The 15877-nt window shown below is 35.1% G+C and overlaps 1 protein-coding gene across 2 annotated transcripts in view; it reads left to right on the top strand.

Moving 5' to 3' along the window:
• Positions 1-15399, top strand: part of Abcb7 (ATP binding cassette subfamily B member 7) — a 161157-nt gene extending 145758 nt beyond the window's left edge. For both annotated transcript variants that reach the window (XM_004867492.3, XM_021246490.2), the window contains 2 exons: positions 949-1056; positions 14310-15399. In XM_004867492.3, coding sequence (XP_004867549.1) covers positions 949-1056; positions 14310-14525 — 324 coding nt within the window. In that variant the 3' untranslated portion in view covers positions 14526-15399. The remainder of the gene's footprint in view (positions 1-948; positions 1057-14309) is intronic.
• The last annotated feature ends 478 nt before the right edge of the window (positions 15400-15877 follow it).

The following is a 15877-nucleotide window of genomic DNA, read 5'->3' as shown; positions in this document are numbered from 1 at the left end:
ATAACCTATGAAGACTTTGCAGAGACCCACCCAAAGGAAAGAACTACCAAAAGATTTAGTAAATTTTAATGGGCATTTTTCAAAGGTCCAGAGCACGCTGTAGTATTTTAGAGTTTTAAGTTCTTAAAGATAAGAAAAAGGAATCACCACAAACAGAAGTTTTTCTTAGTACTGGCACTCCACTTAGATTATCAGCCTTCCCTAGTAAAACAATGTCTTCTTATCCCCATCCCTCACACTCTCCTTTCATCCAGCTAGTGGAACTTAGACCCAGCTTTCCAAGTATAGCTGAGTACATACACAATTCTCTTATGCTTAATAGGCAATAAACAAAAATGTATTTCAGAATGCACTAAGAAGTCAGGATGCTTTTGAAAAAGAAGTTTCCTTAAGTTAAAAAATACCCGAATGTGTTTGTGTTTGTTCCTGTAGATGTCTACACTCCCTATCTTTGTTTGTATTATTTTGAATTTCTCTGCATCCTATCACTTGAGTCCGTCCTCATTTTAATTTTGTTCTTACTGATAAATATCATTTATAACTATAATTGTGATAATCACTGGAATGGTTTATTTGTTTGGTATTTTCGTATAGAAAATATGTACTTTCTCTTAGACTTTGTGGAGTATAGAAATGTTGCCTGGGCCGGGGATTTAGCTCAGTGGTTCCGGCGCCATCCTCCAAAGTGCAAGGTCCCGTGTTTGATCCCTAGTACCAAAAAAAAAAAAAGGAGAAAAAGAAATATTGCCTGTCTTAATATTTTTTTCATGACTTTGTAGTCATATTTGCCCTCACTTTTTGATTTTCTGTTCTTCTTAGTAAAGATTATGGTTCAAGTGTTTGCATAATAAAAGATTGACATTTTTATATTCTTTTACAACAAGTATGATTATTTTAATTTGCCTAATAGGCATATCTTTTGTTCTCCTATTCTTGTCAAACTTGCAGACTATTCTTGGTGCCATGAGGGATATGGTCAAACACAGAACTTCTATTTTCATTGCACATAGATTGTCAACAGTGATTGATGCAGATGAAATCATTGTATTAGACCAGGTAAGAGATTTACTGTAAAACTTAGTATTTCAAAAACATTGAAATGGTTATGAAAACAAGAAACTTAAATATTGTTTCTAATAAAATATACAGAATTTGTATTATTTGAATGAGTTTGAATGCTGATAGGATTCTACTTTAGCCCCTATTGTAGGAAAGTATGCATGTCATTTCCAAGAAGGGTTAAATTACATTAACTCACTCTTTATTAAAGTATTAGACCAGAAGTTTGTTTAGGAAAGTATTAAATTTTATCATATAAGCAGGTTTTCAAGTGTGTACCTATAAAATAAGTTTTCTGTGGTCATTTTTACTCTGAATAGAATCTTTGCTTAGTGTCTTTTGCTGTAATAATATTTTTTTTTACCACTTCAGTATTTAATGTCTAAGTGAAAAGTAATATAAAGTGATAATTTTCAAACATGGCCATTTTTATTTTGTTTTTCTACATGGAGTAAGTAAGAAAGTAGATAGCTTGCTGTATCTCTTCTAAGGGAATTACTATATAAGTGTACTATATAAAAGTTCTGAATAAGTCAGATGCCACATAAAAAAGGTATTTGTTTCTATTTTTGTAAAAAGAAATTCAGGACGGACAAACTAGAAACTAAAGCCATTGACTACATATAAGATAGGGCTAGAAAAAGACTGCAAGATATAGGGAAGGGAATGAGACATTCCTGAGTCTACTTTGTTACATAGCTTTTACTTATGAACCATGTTAATGTTTTTATATATTCAAAAATAAAATTAAGTCTACAATGCCACCCGTACCTATAATCCTAGTACTCTGGGATGCATAGGCAGGAGGACTGCATGTTCAAGCCCAGACAGAGCAACGTAGGGACTTATCAAGACCCTCTCTGAAAATTTGAAAAAACATACGAAAAGGCTGGTGATATAGCTCACTGTGAAGGCTCTGAGTTCAGGCCCTAGTACCATGAAATTTTAAAAAATGAAAAATTGAATTCAAGGAGAAAGAAGCAAAACTGCATATCAAATTGATAACTACATAGCAGAAAATTAAAATTAATCCAAGTAACTTTATATTTTTTAAAATTTTCATTCATTAATTTTATTGATACATTTTACATATACAATATGCTGACATTCATTATTGGGAATTTGTATTTTTACATAATGTATCTTGGTTCTTAATTTTTCCCCATTCCCCTGCCCTCCCTTCAACCCCTTTACCCCTCCCTATTTACAAAGACTTTGTTTCCATTTTTTCCTTTACTCATATTTATTCCTTTCCCTTCTTTCCTTTCCCTTACCCTTCCCACTTCCCCTTCCCCTTTGCACTTTTTTCTTCCTATTTCACATTATCTATTATATATTTTGATCTTTATTTCCACTTTCAGTTTCTTACACCAGAGAAACTATTCGGTATTTACACGTCTGTCTTACTTATTTCACTTAAGAGTATGGCCTTAATGTGCATCTATTTAGCTATGAATGTCTTTAGTTTCTCATTCTTTACTGCTCAGTAGTACTCCATTTTATTTTTTAAAAACCACATTTTAAAAAATCCATTATCCACTTGATGGGCAATTGAGATATTTCCAAGTTTTAGCTGTTACAAACTGTGCCACTATGAACACGAGTGCACATATATCACTATGGTATGATTCTTTTAATTCTTTGGGGAAGATCCCCAGCAGGGGAATAGCAGAGTCAAATGGGACCTCTAATCCTAGTTTTTTGAGTTATCTCCATATTGATTTCCACAGTGATTCACCAGTCTACATTCCCACCAACAGTAGAGAAGGGTTCCATTTTCCCCACGGCCCTGCCAGCATTTGTTATTGGTTGATTTTTTGATAGCAGCCATTCTTTCCGGGGTAAGGTGGAATTTCACCATTGTTTTCATATGAATCTCTCAAATGACCAGTGATATTGAACAGTTTTTTCATATATTTATTTGCTGTTTCTACTTCTTTGTCTAAGAAATGTCTGTTGAGGGCCGGGAATTTGGCTCCATGGCACCGCGCCTGCCTCATAAGCACAAGTTCCTCAATTCAATCCTGGGTAGCAAAAAACAAAAACAAAAACAAAACAAAACAAAAAAACTGTTCATTTCAGATGCCCATTTTTGGATTGAGTCTTTAAATTTGAGAGGTCTGATTTTTAAAATTCTTTATATATTCTAGACTTTTGTCTGAGGAACAGCTGGTCGAAATTTTTACCTACATTGTGGGTTGTCTCTTCACTCTGTTGGTGGTTTCTCTCCCTGTGCAGAAGCTTTTTAATAAGATGACATTCCAGTTGTTGATTGTTTGTGCTAGTTCTTGAGCAGCTGAGGATTTCTTCATGAAATCTTTTCCTACACTAATGTCTTCAAGAGTTCTACCTACCTCTCTTCCAGCTGGTTTAGTATTTCTGTTTTAATGTTTAAATCTTTGCCCCATTTTGATTTTTAGTTTAGTGCGTGGTGAGAGATATAGGTTTAGTTTTAATCTTTGGCAAGTTGAAACCCAGTTTCTCCAGTGCCATTTATTAAAGAGACTATCTTTCCTGCAGTGAGGGTGTTTCACTTCTTTGTCGAAGATGAGGTGGCTGAGTATATCAGAGTTGTTTCTGGATCTTCTAATCTGTTCCACTGATCCGTGTGTACCATGCTGTTTTTGTCACAGTATAGTTTCAAGTTGAGGATTGTGATACCCCCTACCTTGTCTTTCTTGCCTAAAATTGCTTTTGCTATTCTAGGTCTCCTTTTGTTCCAAATGAATTTTTGGATTGTTTTCTGAAGGTCTGTGAAGTGTGCTCTTGGAGTTTCAGTTGGGATTGCATTGAATCTATATAGCAGTTTTGGAAGTATGGCAGTTTTCACTATATTGGTTCTTCCTACTCAGTACAAGAGCAAGGGATGTCTTTCCATTTTCTGATATCTTTTTTATCTCTTTTCAGAGTGCTGTAGTTTTCAGACTAAAGGTTATTAATTTTTTTTATTAGGTTCATTCCTAAGTGTTTCATTTTTTTGGTTGGTATCGTCAATGGAGTTGTTTCTCCAGTTCCTCTCTCAGTGAGTCTGTTGTTCGTGTACAGGAAGGCTATTGATATTTGTTTGTTGACTTTATATCCAGCTACTCTACTGTATTTGCTTATTAAGTCTAGAAGATTTTTGCTGGAGTTCTTGGGGTCTTCTGTATAGAGTATCATGTCATGTGGAAGTAATGACAATTTAACTTTATTTCCTATCTTTATTCCTTTTACTTCTTTCTCTGGTCTAATTGCTGTGGCTAATGTTTCCAAAGCTATATTGAACAGAAGGTGTGATAGTGGGCATTCTTGTCTTGTTCCTGATTTTAGCATGAAGGATTTTAATTTTTGACCATTTAGATATTGGCTATTTGTTTTTCATAGATGGCTTTCATCAGGTTGCTTGGTCAGGGTGTATGATCTTCTTGATGATATTCTGCATGCTGTTTGCCAGTATGTTATAAAGGATTTTTGCATCTAAGTTCATTAGTGAGATTGGCCTATAGATCTCTTTTTTGGTTGGGACATTGCTTTTGGGATCACGGTGATGCTGGTTTCCAGAAATGAATTTGGGAGTATTGCTTCCAGTTCATTTTCACTGAGAGTTTAAACAGTAGTGGCAAAAGTTCTCTAAATGTCTTGTAGAATTCAGCAGTGAAGCCATCAGGGCCCAGGCTTTTCTTAGTTGGAAAGATTTTAATTATGTTTTCAGTTTCCTCGGTTGATATTGGGTTGTTTAGAATTTTTAGGTCTTCGTTCAACTTTGGTAATTCATATGTATTTAGTAATCTGTCCATTTATTCTCTGTTTTCCATCTTATTGGCATATAGGTTCTCAAAGTGGGTATTGATGATCCTCTGGATTTCTGCTGGGTCTGTTGTAATTTCACCCTTTTCATTCCTAATTGCATGGACTTTGGTCTTTTCTTTCTTTTTTTGATAAGATTGTCTAAGGGTTTGTCAATTTTGTTTACTCTTTTGAAGTTCATTTTTGGTTCATTGTTTTCTGCTATCATTCTCTTAGTCTCCATTGCATTGATTTCTGTTCTGATTTTTTTTGTTGTTCTGATTTTTATAATTTCCTCCATTTTATAAGATTTGGGTTTGTCTTGCTCTTCTTTTTCTACAAGCTTGAGATTCAGCATCAGGTTGTTTATTTGAGCTCTCTCTGTTTTCCTGATATTAGTACTCAATGCTATGAATTTTCCTTGTAAGAGTACTTTCATTGTGCCCCAGAGATTCCAATATGTTACATTGTCATTGTCATTTAATTGAAGGAACTGTCTGATTTCTTCTTTAATTTCCTCTGTGACCCATTGCTTATTCAGAACTGTGTTGTTCAATTTCCATATGCTTATGAAATTCTTGCAGTTTCTTTTGCTATTGATCTCCAATTTCATTGCACTCTTGCCTGATAATATACAGCAGATAACTTCAGTTCCTCTTCACTTATTTAAACATGTTCTATAAGAGAAAGAAATAAAAGGAATAAGGATAGGAAAGGAAGAAGTTACACTGTCATTATTTGCTGACACTATGATACTTTACATAGAAGACCCAAAAAACTCTGCCAAAGAAGTTCTAGACTTAATTGACAGATTCAGTAGAGTAGCTGGATGCAAGGTCAACACTCAAAAAACAATAGCCCTCTTGTACACAAATAACAAACTCACTGAGAGGGAAATTAGGGAAACAATTCCTTTTACAATAGGATCCAAAAAATGAAATATTTAGGAATCAATCTAAGAAAGGAAGCAAAAGACCTTTCCACTGAAAACTACAGCACTCTGAAAAAAGAGATCAAAGAGGATATAAGAAAATGGAAAGATATCCCTTGTTCCTGGGTAGGAAGAAGTAATATAGTGAAAATGGCCATATTTCCAAAACTACTATATAGATTTAATGCAATGCCGATTGAAATTGCAACAATATACTTCACAGAACTAGGGAAAATAGTCCAAAAATTCATTTGGACCCAGAAGAGATCTAGAATAGCAATTCTAAGCACAGAGACATGGCAGGGGGTATCAGAATCCCCAACTTGAAACTATACTACAAAGCTACTTTGATAAAAACAGCATGGTACTGGCAAAGAAACACACTTGAGGATCAGTGGAACAGATTAGAAGACACAGAAACAACTCCATACATACTAAGCCAACTTATCTTTGACAAAGGAGCAAGATACCATCACTAGAGGAAAGATAGCCTCTTCAATAAATGATGCTGGAAAAACTGGGTTTCAACTTGCCAAAGATTAAAACTGAACCCATATCTTTCACTATTCACTAAACTAAAATTGAAATGGATCAAAGATCTAAATATTAAAACAGAAACACTAAACTTGGTGGAAAAAGGTTAGGTAGAACTCTTGACATTAGAATAGGAAAAGACTTTATGAACAAAACCTCACTAGCATGGGAACTACCACAAAGAATCAACAACTGGGATCTCATCTTATTAAAAAGCTTCTGCACTGCAAGAGAAACCACCAATAGAGCTAAGAGACAACCAACAATGTGGGAAAAAATTTTTAGCAGCTGTACCTCAAAGGACTACTATCTAGAATATATAAAGAACTTAAAAAAAGACCTCCCCCCAATTTAAACACCCAATTCAAAAATGGGCATCAGAAATGAAGAGACATTTCTCAGACAAAGAAGTAAAAGCAGCAAATGAACATGTGAAAATATGTTCAACATCACTGGTCATTGGAGAGATGCAAATGAGAACAACACTGAGATTCTACCTCACTCCAGAAAGAATGGCTGCTATCAAGAAATCAACCATTAACAAATGTTGGTGGGGTTGTGGGGAGAATGGAACCCTTGTCCACTGTTCGTGGGAGTGTGGACTGGTGCAACCACTGTGGAAATTAGTATGGAGATACCTCAAAAAACTAGGATTACAGGTCCCATTTGACCCAACTATTCCCCTGCTGGGTATTTTCCCAAAAGAATTAAAAGAATCATACCACAATGATATATGTGCACCCATGTTTACAGTGGCACAGTTTGTAATACCCAAAGCTTGGAAACATCCCAAGTGCCCATCAACTGGAAACTGGATAAAGATGTGTTTTTTAATAAAATGGAGTGCAACTCAGCCATAAAGAACAACAAACTAGAGACATTCATAGCTAAATGGATGGATATTGAGGCTATATTCTTAAGTGAAATAAATAGGAAACACGTGTAAATACTGAGTAGATTCCCTGGTGTGAGAAACTGAAAGTATAAATAATGATTAAAATGAATAATTGAGTATTTGAAAGAGGATGAAAAGGTCCAAAGGGGTAGGGGAAGTGAGAGGGGAAGGGGAAAGGAAAGAAGGGAAAGGAAAAATTATGAGAAAAGGAAAAAATGGAAACAAAGTCTTTGTAAATAGGGAGGGGTAAAGGGGTTGAAGGGAGGGCAGGGGAATGGGAAAAAATAAGAACCAAGATGCATCATATACAGGTACGAGTTGTGCTCGCTTCGGCAGCACATATACTATACAGGTAGAAGTCCTCAATGATAAATGTAAATGTATTTTATACCTAAAATGTACCAATAAAAGAATTTAAGGGAAAAAAAAACCATGTTCTATGTCCAAATATGTGGCCTACTTTGAAAGGCAGCTATGCTCACCACTATACCACCAACACATACTATGTGATCTATTTTGGAGAACAGCCCATGTGCAGCCGAAAAGAGTGTGTATTGGAATTTTGTGGGGTGGAACATTCTGTAAACATCTCTTAAATCCATTTGTTCAAGAATTTGATTGAGTTCTAGTGTTTTGTTTTTTATTTTTTGTGTAGTTTATGTGTCTATTTGTGACAGTGGGGTATTGAGGTCCTTCAGTAGTATTGTATTAGTGCTTCTTTGATTTTTCATGTCCATTTGTATTTGTTTTATATAGCTGGGCTCATTAGTATTTGGTACATATATGTTTCTGTTTGATATCTCTTCCTTTTGAATTGTTCCCTTTAGAAGGATGTAGTGTCCATCTTTGTCTCTCTTTATTAATGTTGGATTGAAATGCATTTGATCTGCAAAGAGGACAGCTACTCTTGCTTTTTTTCAGGTTCCTGTCTCATGCAGTATTTTTGTCCATCTTTTAAATCAGGGAGTCCAGGTTGTTCACTATCAGAGTGTTCCATCTCGTTTCCCTTTGGGGTTGCCATAGGTGATCTGGATGTCTGGTTTTTAGACTTGTTTACATGTCTTCTCATTTCAACGGGGTGGGTGTGTGGGTGTGGGTGTGTGTGCTGCTGGTGCTTGTGCTGTTCACCTCTTCTGCGCTGGTTGCAGTGGTACAGTTGCCCCAAAGCCTCCTTTGCACTGGGAGCAGTGGTACGGCATCCCGGAAGCCTCCTCTGTGCTGGGTGAGGTAGTATGGCGGCCCCAAAGCCTCCTCTGCACTGGTAGTGTTCCTTTTTTGTCTCTGTTAATTAATGTTGGTTTGAAATCCATTTGATCTGCAAAGAGGATAGCTACTCTTGCTATTTTTGAGGTTCTTGTTGGATGGAGTATTGTTTTCCACCTTTTAACTTTCATTCTATGAGTTTCTTTTTCAATTAGTGTGTTTCTTATATCCAGCATATTTTTGGGTCTTGCTTCTTGACCCATTCTGCCAGTCTATTTCTTTTGATTGGTGAATTGAAACCATTAACATTGATGCTTATAACTGGTATGTATTGACATCCTTTCAATGACCTTTTCTTGTGTTTGGATTCTCCCTGTTTGCATTTAATTTTTTGTTGTGCCTGATGGATTCATTCTGCTGGGCTTCCTGGGGTTGTGAATCTCATTGTCCTTTCCTAGGATATTGTTTAAGATTGTTTGGAGTGCTGGTTGGGTATTCATGAAGTTCTTCAGGTGCTCTGTGTCATGAAAGTATGTGATTTCTCCATCAATTTTGAAAGATAGTTTTGCAGAGTTCCTCAATCTGGATTGGAAGTTGTTTTATTTTAGGACTTGATAAACTTCACTCCAGGCTGTTCTTGCCTTGAAGGTTTGTATTGAGAAGTCTGCTGTGATTCTGATCGGATTTCCTTTGTTCGTGATTTGTTTCTTTTTTCTAAACTGCTTGTAGCATTTTGGTCTTTTGTTGGGTTACTGGAATCTTTACTATTATATGCCTAGCTATATATATATATATATATATATATATATATATATATATATATATATATTTATCACGACTAGAGTCCTGTATGCCTCATGTATCTGTATGTCAAATTCTTTTCCCCTGCTTGGGATGTTTTCTGCTAGTACTTCTGTGAACAGTTTTTTTATGTCATTTCCACTCTCCTGTTTCTTCACTGACTCCAATCAGTCTTATGTTTTTCTTCTTTGCATCATCTAGCAGCTGCTGGATGGATTTCTTGTGGTCCCTTACTATTTTTAAGAAATATTTCTTTTCCTGGTCATTAATATCAACCCTTTATTTGTATCTGATATTCTGTCCTTACATTCACTCACTCTTCTGTGGAAACTTTCAATGGAGTTTTTAATCTCCTGGATATCTGCTTAAATCTTTTTTATGGATTCCATGTTTCCTAACCTGGGATGCCATCATGTTCCTCAGGTCCTGTATTTTTTTTATATCTGTTTCTGCTCTAGAGTTATTAATCATGTTTTGGACTACAGACAGAATCTCTGTTGTCTGAGAAATTATTTCTGATTTTATTTCTTCCAGATCCTCTTTCATTGACAGTTCAGGGAGTCCAGGTGGTTGAGTATCATATTGTTCCATCTTGTTGCCCCTTGGGGTTGCCTTAGGTGATATGCAAGTCTGCTTTTGCAACTTGTTTATGTGTTTTCTCATTTCAACAGATGCAGCCTTCTGCGCCTTTGTTGGGGTGGCTTTTTGCTTGTCCAGTGGGGTTCAATTCTCAGCAAGCCTCAGAGAAGCCTTCTCTCTACTGATCACTACTGCAGGAATTCCTATGTTCAGAATGGCGGCCTTCTGGATCCCTGCGCTGTGCTGTTATCCAGGAGGGTTTCTGGCTAGGGACTCTTCACACTTAGTATGGTATCTGGATATGCCTTTTGCTAGGGCCTGCCCATCTATGTAGCTATTGTCTGGGAGGGCCTTTGGCTGGTGCTGTCCACCTGAGTCCTGGTATCTGAGAGGGTTCTAGCTGGGGTGTGCATACACTTAGGGATGGTATCTGGACAGGCCTCTGGCTGGGGCCTCAGGCTCCAAGCCACTGGTGTCTGGGTGGGGCCCTGACTGGGTCCTATGCACCTGAGCTACTCTCATCCATGGGGTCTTCTCTCTGGGATCTGCATGTGCTTACGGGTGGTATCTGGGTGGGCCTCTGGCTGTTGCGTGCATGGCTATGCAGCTGTTTTCCGGGGGCCTATGGCTGGTATCTAGGCGGGGCCCTGGCTGGGACCTGCACACCCATGCTACTCTGGTCCCCGAGGGCTTGTGGCTAGGACCTGCATGCCCTTTCCAAGTAACTCTTGAAAATATTACTTTAATTTTTATATACCTTTAGTGGAATATAATGTAAGACACAAATGTTTCCAAAGAAAATGTCTAATTGGCTAAGTTTGTTGTTGGTAATAACATATGAGTGTAGCCATTTTCAAACTATTTTGTGTATATTTCAAGACTGAGCATGTGAGCAAGTACATTGATGTTTTTGCAACTAGAGATCTCAGGAGAAAAAGGTACAAATAATGGAAAGATCAAAGAAGAATAAGATTATTGTGTTCTTATATTGGAACAAAAGTATCGGTTCAAATTTGTTATTTAAAAAGTATTCTAAATAGTGAATATGCTTACTTGCTTAAGAGGCCTAGATGCATTGAAAACCATATAGCAATGAGTATACCTGGCACAAAGATCTGGGATACTAAATACTGTTTCTTACTAAAATTAACCAAGATTCCTCAGAGGAACATCTGAAACGAAATGAATGCATGTCACAAGAATACAGAAACCATTTTGAATAGGCTCTCACTGACCAAATTTAAGGTAGAGCATCAAAAGAAGTAATGACACTAATGAATTGTAATATATTGAATAAAATACTAGTCTCAGCATCCTTAATGATAGTATTTTAAAAAATGTACACAGTGGTAATGTGGGGAGAGAAATGTGATCAGACAGGTAGGCAGGGAAGGAAAGAAAAGAAAATGTAAGAAAAAAAAGGTTAAAGAGGGGAAATACTAAACAGTGGCTAGGGAAAAAGAGGAGAAAGATGATAGGGAAAAGAAGGGAAGGGAAGAGAGCCGTGATAGTACTATTAAAACAAAAAGTGACAAGAGGAAAGGGAAAGCCTTTCTTTAAAAAAAGTGCTAAGATATGTAGAATGAATGATAAATTTAGAAAATCAGAGTTTGTAACTACCATTAATTGTTTCATATAAGAATCATTAGTGGTTGCTAAAACCATATGGTTAAAAACTGTTGGAGAATAGAATAGTCACACAGTTTGAAAGTACAGTATAACCCATAGATTACTTTTTAATTACAAAGCAAAAAGGTATCATCAGAGTAGTCGGGTAAACACCCTTAACCAGTTGATCAAATTTAATATCAATATGGGATAAGTTGACCTCATGGTGTAATAATACACTGAGGACACATCATCACTTATTTCTGACAGAAATTTTTAGCCCAGCTCTAATGATTGGGAACAGCTAAATGTACAAACTGAAGGGCTTTTCTTTTTTTAAAAATAGATCTGGACATTTTAGAAATGTTAATGTTGCACACACATGCAAAAGCTTTTATAAATTCAATGTTTTTGTCTTGATTAGATCTTAGATGGAAAAACATAAAGGATATTTCTCAGATAATTGATAAAGTTTGAATATGAGCTATGTGTCAGATATAAGAGTATTATATCATTGCTAAATTTCTTGGATGTGATAGTTATATTCTAATCATGTAGGTGAATATTCTTTTTAAGGAGGTACATACTAATGAAATATTTGAAGATAAAGTTTAACAGTGTCAGCAACTCCTCAAATGGTTTGCAAAAATTGTACATATATATATACTATATATACTATATGTATACTATATAGTGTATAAAATGAGACAAAACAAATGTACTGTACATATGTATACAGAATGTGTAAAGGGAGACAAAGCAAATGTGGAAAATAGTACTAAACTAAGAAAAACATACATAAATGTTTATTGTTTTATTCTTGCAACATTTGAAAATTTAAAAATAGGTGTGATATAACTAGAGATCAAGAGATGTTTTAACCGAAAACTGTCATCATTAAAATAAAGTCAGGACATCTCCAAAGAGTAGAACAAAAAGAGAGGAAATACAGAGATAAAATGAACGAATTGCTGTAAGAGATCTAACATCTGACTAGCAGTAGTTCTAAAAAGTGAGGACAGGAAAATAGAGGGGAATTATCAAAAAAATAATACCCACAATATATCCAGAACTTCAGGGCAAGAGTTCACAGATTGAAAGAGAATACTAAGCACCCACGACAATGTATAGAAAGATAAGGAAACCTCATACCAAGATGTGTTATCATAAAGCTTCAGAATTCACGTAGGAGGAGTCTAACTAATAGATTAATAGATTACCTAATGTAATTGATTATGAGAAAAAATAATGGACAGAAGAGTTTTATACTTTAGGCACAAACTTCAGAGAGATTTCTGATAGTAACATAGTAAACTAAGCAAATGGAAAAATGAGGCAGTTGCTAAATCTAGAGAGAATGAAAAGCTATATAAAGAAATATATGAAAAATTCTAGTACCTACTTGATTCAACAAGAAGTAGTAAAGTGAACATTGAACCAAAATTTGTGTTATAACTGATGTTATTAAAAGAGTGAAGGCTGGGGCCGTAGGAATGTAGGGATAGTGTAAGAATTCTGAATGTCTTCCATAATAGGAAGACAGTAGTTAACAATAGAAATCAGTAAGTCAAGGGGCCAGGGATTTAGCTCAGTGGCACCACTCCCGCCTCATAAGCACAAGGTCCTGAGTTTGATCCCCAGTACCACACACACAAAAAAAGAAAAATGAAATAGCAGTAAACTATATACAGACACACTTAGAAATTATTACAGTAAAAGATACATTGCTATTAATACCCCTCAAAATATTTTCACTCTCTTTGAGCACACCCCATCGTTCTTGCCACTTTCTGAAGCAGTTCTGAAAGTCCTCTTTCATGTCTTTATGAGGTCTGATAAAAAAAAAATAGTGAATGCTGCTGCTATATCCCATCCAACAGAAAGGCAGTATTGTAAAACCATGACAGTGTGTCCATATCCATCTCACTAGGTCTGGCACCATGTGACTTCTAGCTCATCCTTAGTCAAAATGACCATGAAGGTAAATGTTTTGGGTTGATTCAGGACATTGAGGAAGCCACGAAGGCACAACTAAAGACATAAAAAAGATTTCTAGAACTGCTTTTTAAAAGTATCAAGAATGATAGGTTAAGTGTGTTTGAAGCCAGAGGGAATATTTTGAGAGAAATTAATAGCAACGTGTCTGTCTTTTACTGTAATAATGTTTTTAAAAATTTGAATATTCACTTTTTCCATTGCACTGTATGTATGTGTAATATGTAAATACTATATATATGTAAATATAGTACTCAGGCATGGGCACAAATTTTAGTTATTTTGCTTAAGGGTGTGTTTGTAAAGATCCTATCACCTAGGAGTACTAGTAAAAATAACAAAATTCCTTTGTCTCCCAACATGTTTAAAAAGTAACTGTCAATTTGTTAAGAGACAAATTAATTATAGTTCAGAGTTTGGAATCTACCAAATCTGTCCAAGATTGGTTAATAGTTATGGTTAATAAAAATAGCTATTGGAAAAAGCAAACTTTATTTTCTTGAAATTTTTTATTTTATAAGGATTCAGGATATTATTTTTAAATCCTTTAAATTCCTATATGAGTAACAGTGCTTTTTATTAGAATATTTGTTGATTGCAGAAAAGTTCACATTTTAAACTTTCCTTTTCTGCTCTTCAAAATGAAATATAAAGTATTTTTCAAAATGAAAACTAAAAATAAGAATAAAGTTGCATTTCATTTAAGGTAAATGATGGTAATGGTATTGGAATTTCATAGCCTTTTGTTTGTTCACTGGGACTGAGTAGCTTAACAATGAAGAAATTTTTACTTCAATTTTTCCCACTTAACTCTGGATGAAGAATTGAGAGGTATTTTAATGAATGTAAATCATTAGTTATAAATTATTATATATTTTTAATTATTGTATTACATATTAAATGACCTTTCTCTGTATTTCTCTTATATTTGCTTTTTAGGGTAAAGTAGCTGAACGTGGTACCCACTATGGTTTGCTTGCTAACTCTGGCAGTATCTATTCAGAAATGTGGCATACACAGAGTAGCCATATGCAGAACCATGATAACCCCAAGTGGGATACAAAAAAAGAAAATGTGTCCAAAGAGGAGGAAAGGAAGAAACTACAGGAAGAAATTGTCAACAGTGTGAAAGGCTGTGGAAACTGTTCCTGCTAATTCATAGGAAATGTTTTCCTTTCATTTTTTGGACTGCACTTCAAGTACAATTCGATGATGAAGCAGAATTGTTTAATTAAAACAACAATCATACATTCCCATTTTTTATAATCCTTTAAATAATCTATAAGACTTATTTAAAGGTTTTGAATTTAACATCTTTCAGTCTGTTTAATGTGGTATATGTATTTATCCCCAGATTATTTTCTTGTTACTGTCCCAGATATGCTCAATGCATAATTTTTATGTTAACATTTGAGTTTACCTCATTACCCTTTTTGAGGCCTGACATCCATTTCACATCCATAACAAGATATATCAGATTGGTTTCCAAATTTTTGACTTTAAAACCTTTGTGGTGACAGTTTAGAGAAAAAGTATCTTTTTCTTAAAATTATAGAAAAAGGGCAATGTAGGTTCTCTGTTTCATTTCTCTTCTTCCAATTGAAATACTTCATTAATGTGGAAAATAGTTATGACATCCATTTATAGTTTGGTTATCTTGATAGATACCTATAATTCAAGTTTTGGAATTTGGAATTTCAAGTTTCCAACTGTGTACTGTACATTTTAAAAGAAAAACTTGAATTCTCATGTTTGTGTGTAGAATATTAATCATTAACATAATAACACACCTAGGAACTGGAATTTCATTCTCCCAACAAATGTGGCAATGTTTTTGTTTTGAACTAAAATTTATGCTTTGTTCTTTAAACACTTACAAACCTTAATATGATTTGACAGTTGCTATACTGGGAGTGATCGAAAAAGCTTAGGATATTAATAGCCCTTCCTATTTCCACCCAAAATGCACTTCTTTTGCTATCTAAAGTTATATGAATGAACAAATACATAGTGTGTTGTGTTACATGCACATACATGTGAATAAATCATTATCCATTTAAAAGTTACTAAATACATTTGGTAAATAGGAAAAAACAGATATATATATAAAACCAGGACTCTCAATCTACATTGACACTTTTAAGTCTAATATAACAAGGAGCTCAGACAATTTAATCAAGCTTTACTGGGGGAAAATGTTTTACATGTTGGAAATAATTATTAAAATAATGATAGATGTTCACTTAGGAAATTATTCTCACCAGGCATGGTGGCGTCACCTGTAATCCCAGCACTTGAGAGGCTGAGGCAGACCAGCCTGGGCTGCATAGTGAGTTCAAGGCCAACCTGAACTACACAGAGAAACTGTCTCAAAATTTAAAAAAGGAATGATGCTATATATATATCTGTAGTTCCAACTTCTCAGGAAGCTGAGGCAGGAGGATCACTTGAGCCCAGGAGTTAAGGCCAGTCTGGGCAACATAGTAAGATGCTTCCTCTCAGAATTT

This window comes from Heterocephalus glaber, unplaced genomic scaffold (genome assembly GCF_053883595.1).
Source record: "Heterocephalus glaber isolate CG9 unplaced genomic scaffold, H.glaber_assembly_v1.0 deba00001613, whole genome shotgun sequence".
NCBI lineage: Eukaryota > Metazoa > Chordata > Mammalia > Rodentia > Bathyergidae > Heterocephalus > Heterocephalus glaber.
The sequence above is the reverse complement of the archived record's forward strand: the minus strand, read 5'-3'. Positions and strand labels throughout refer to the sequence as shown.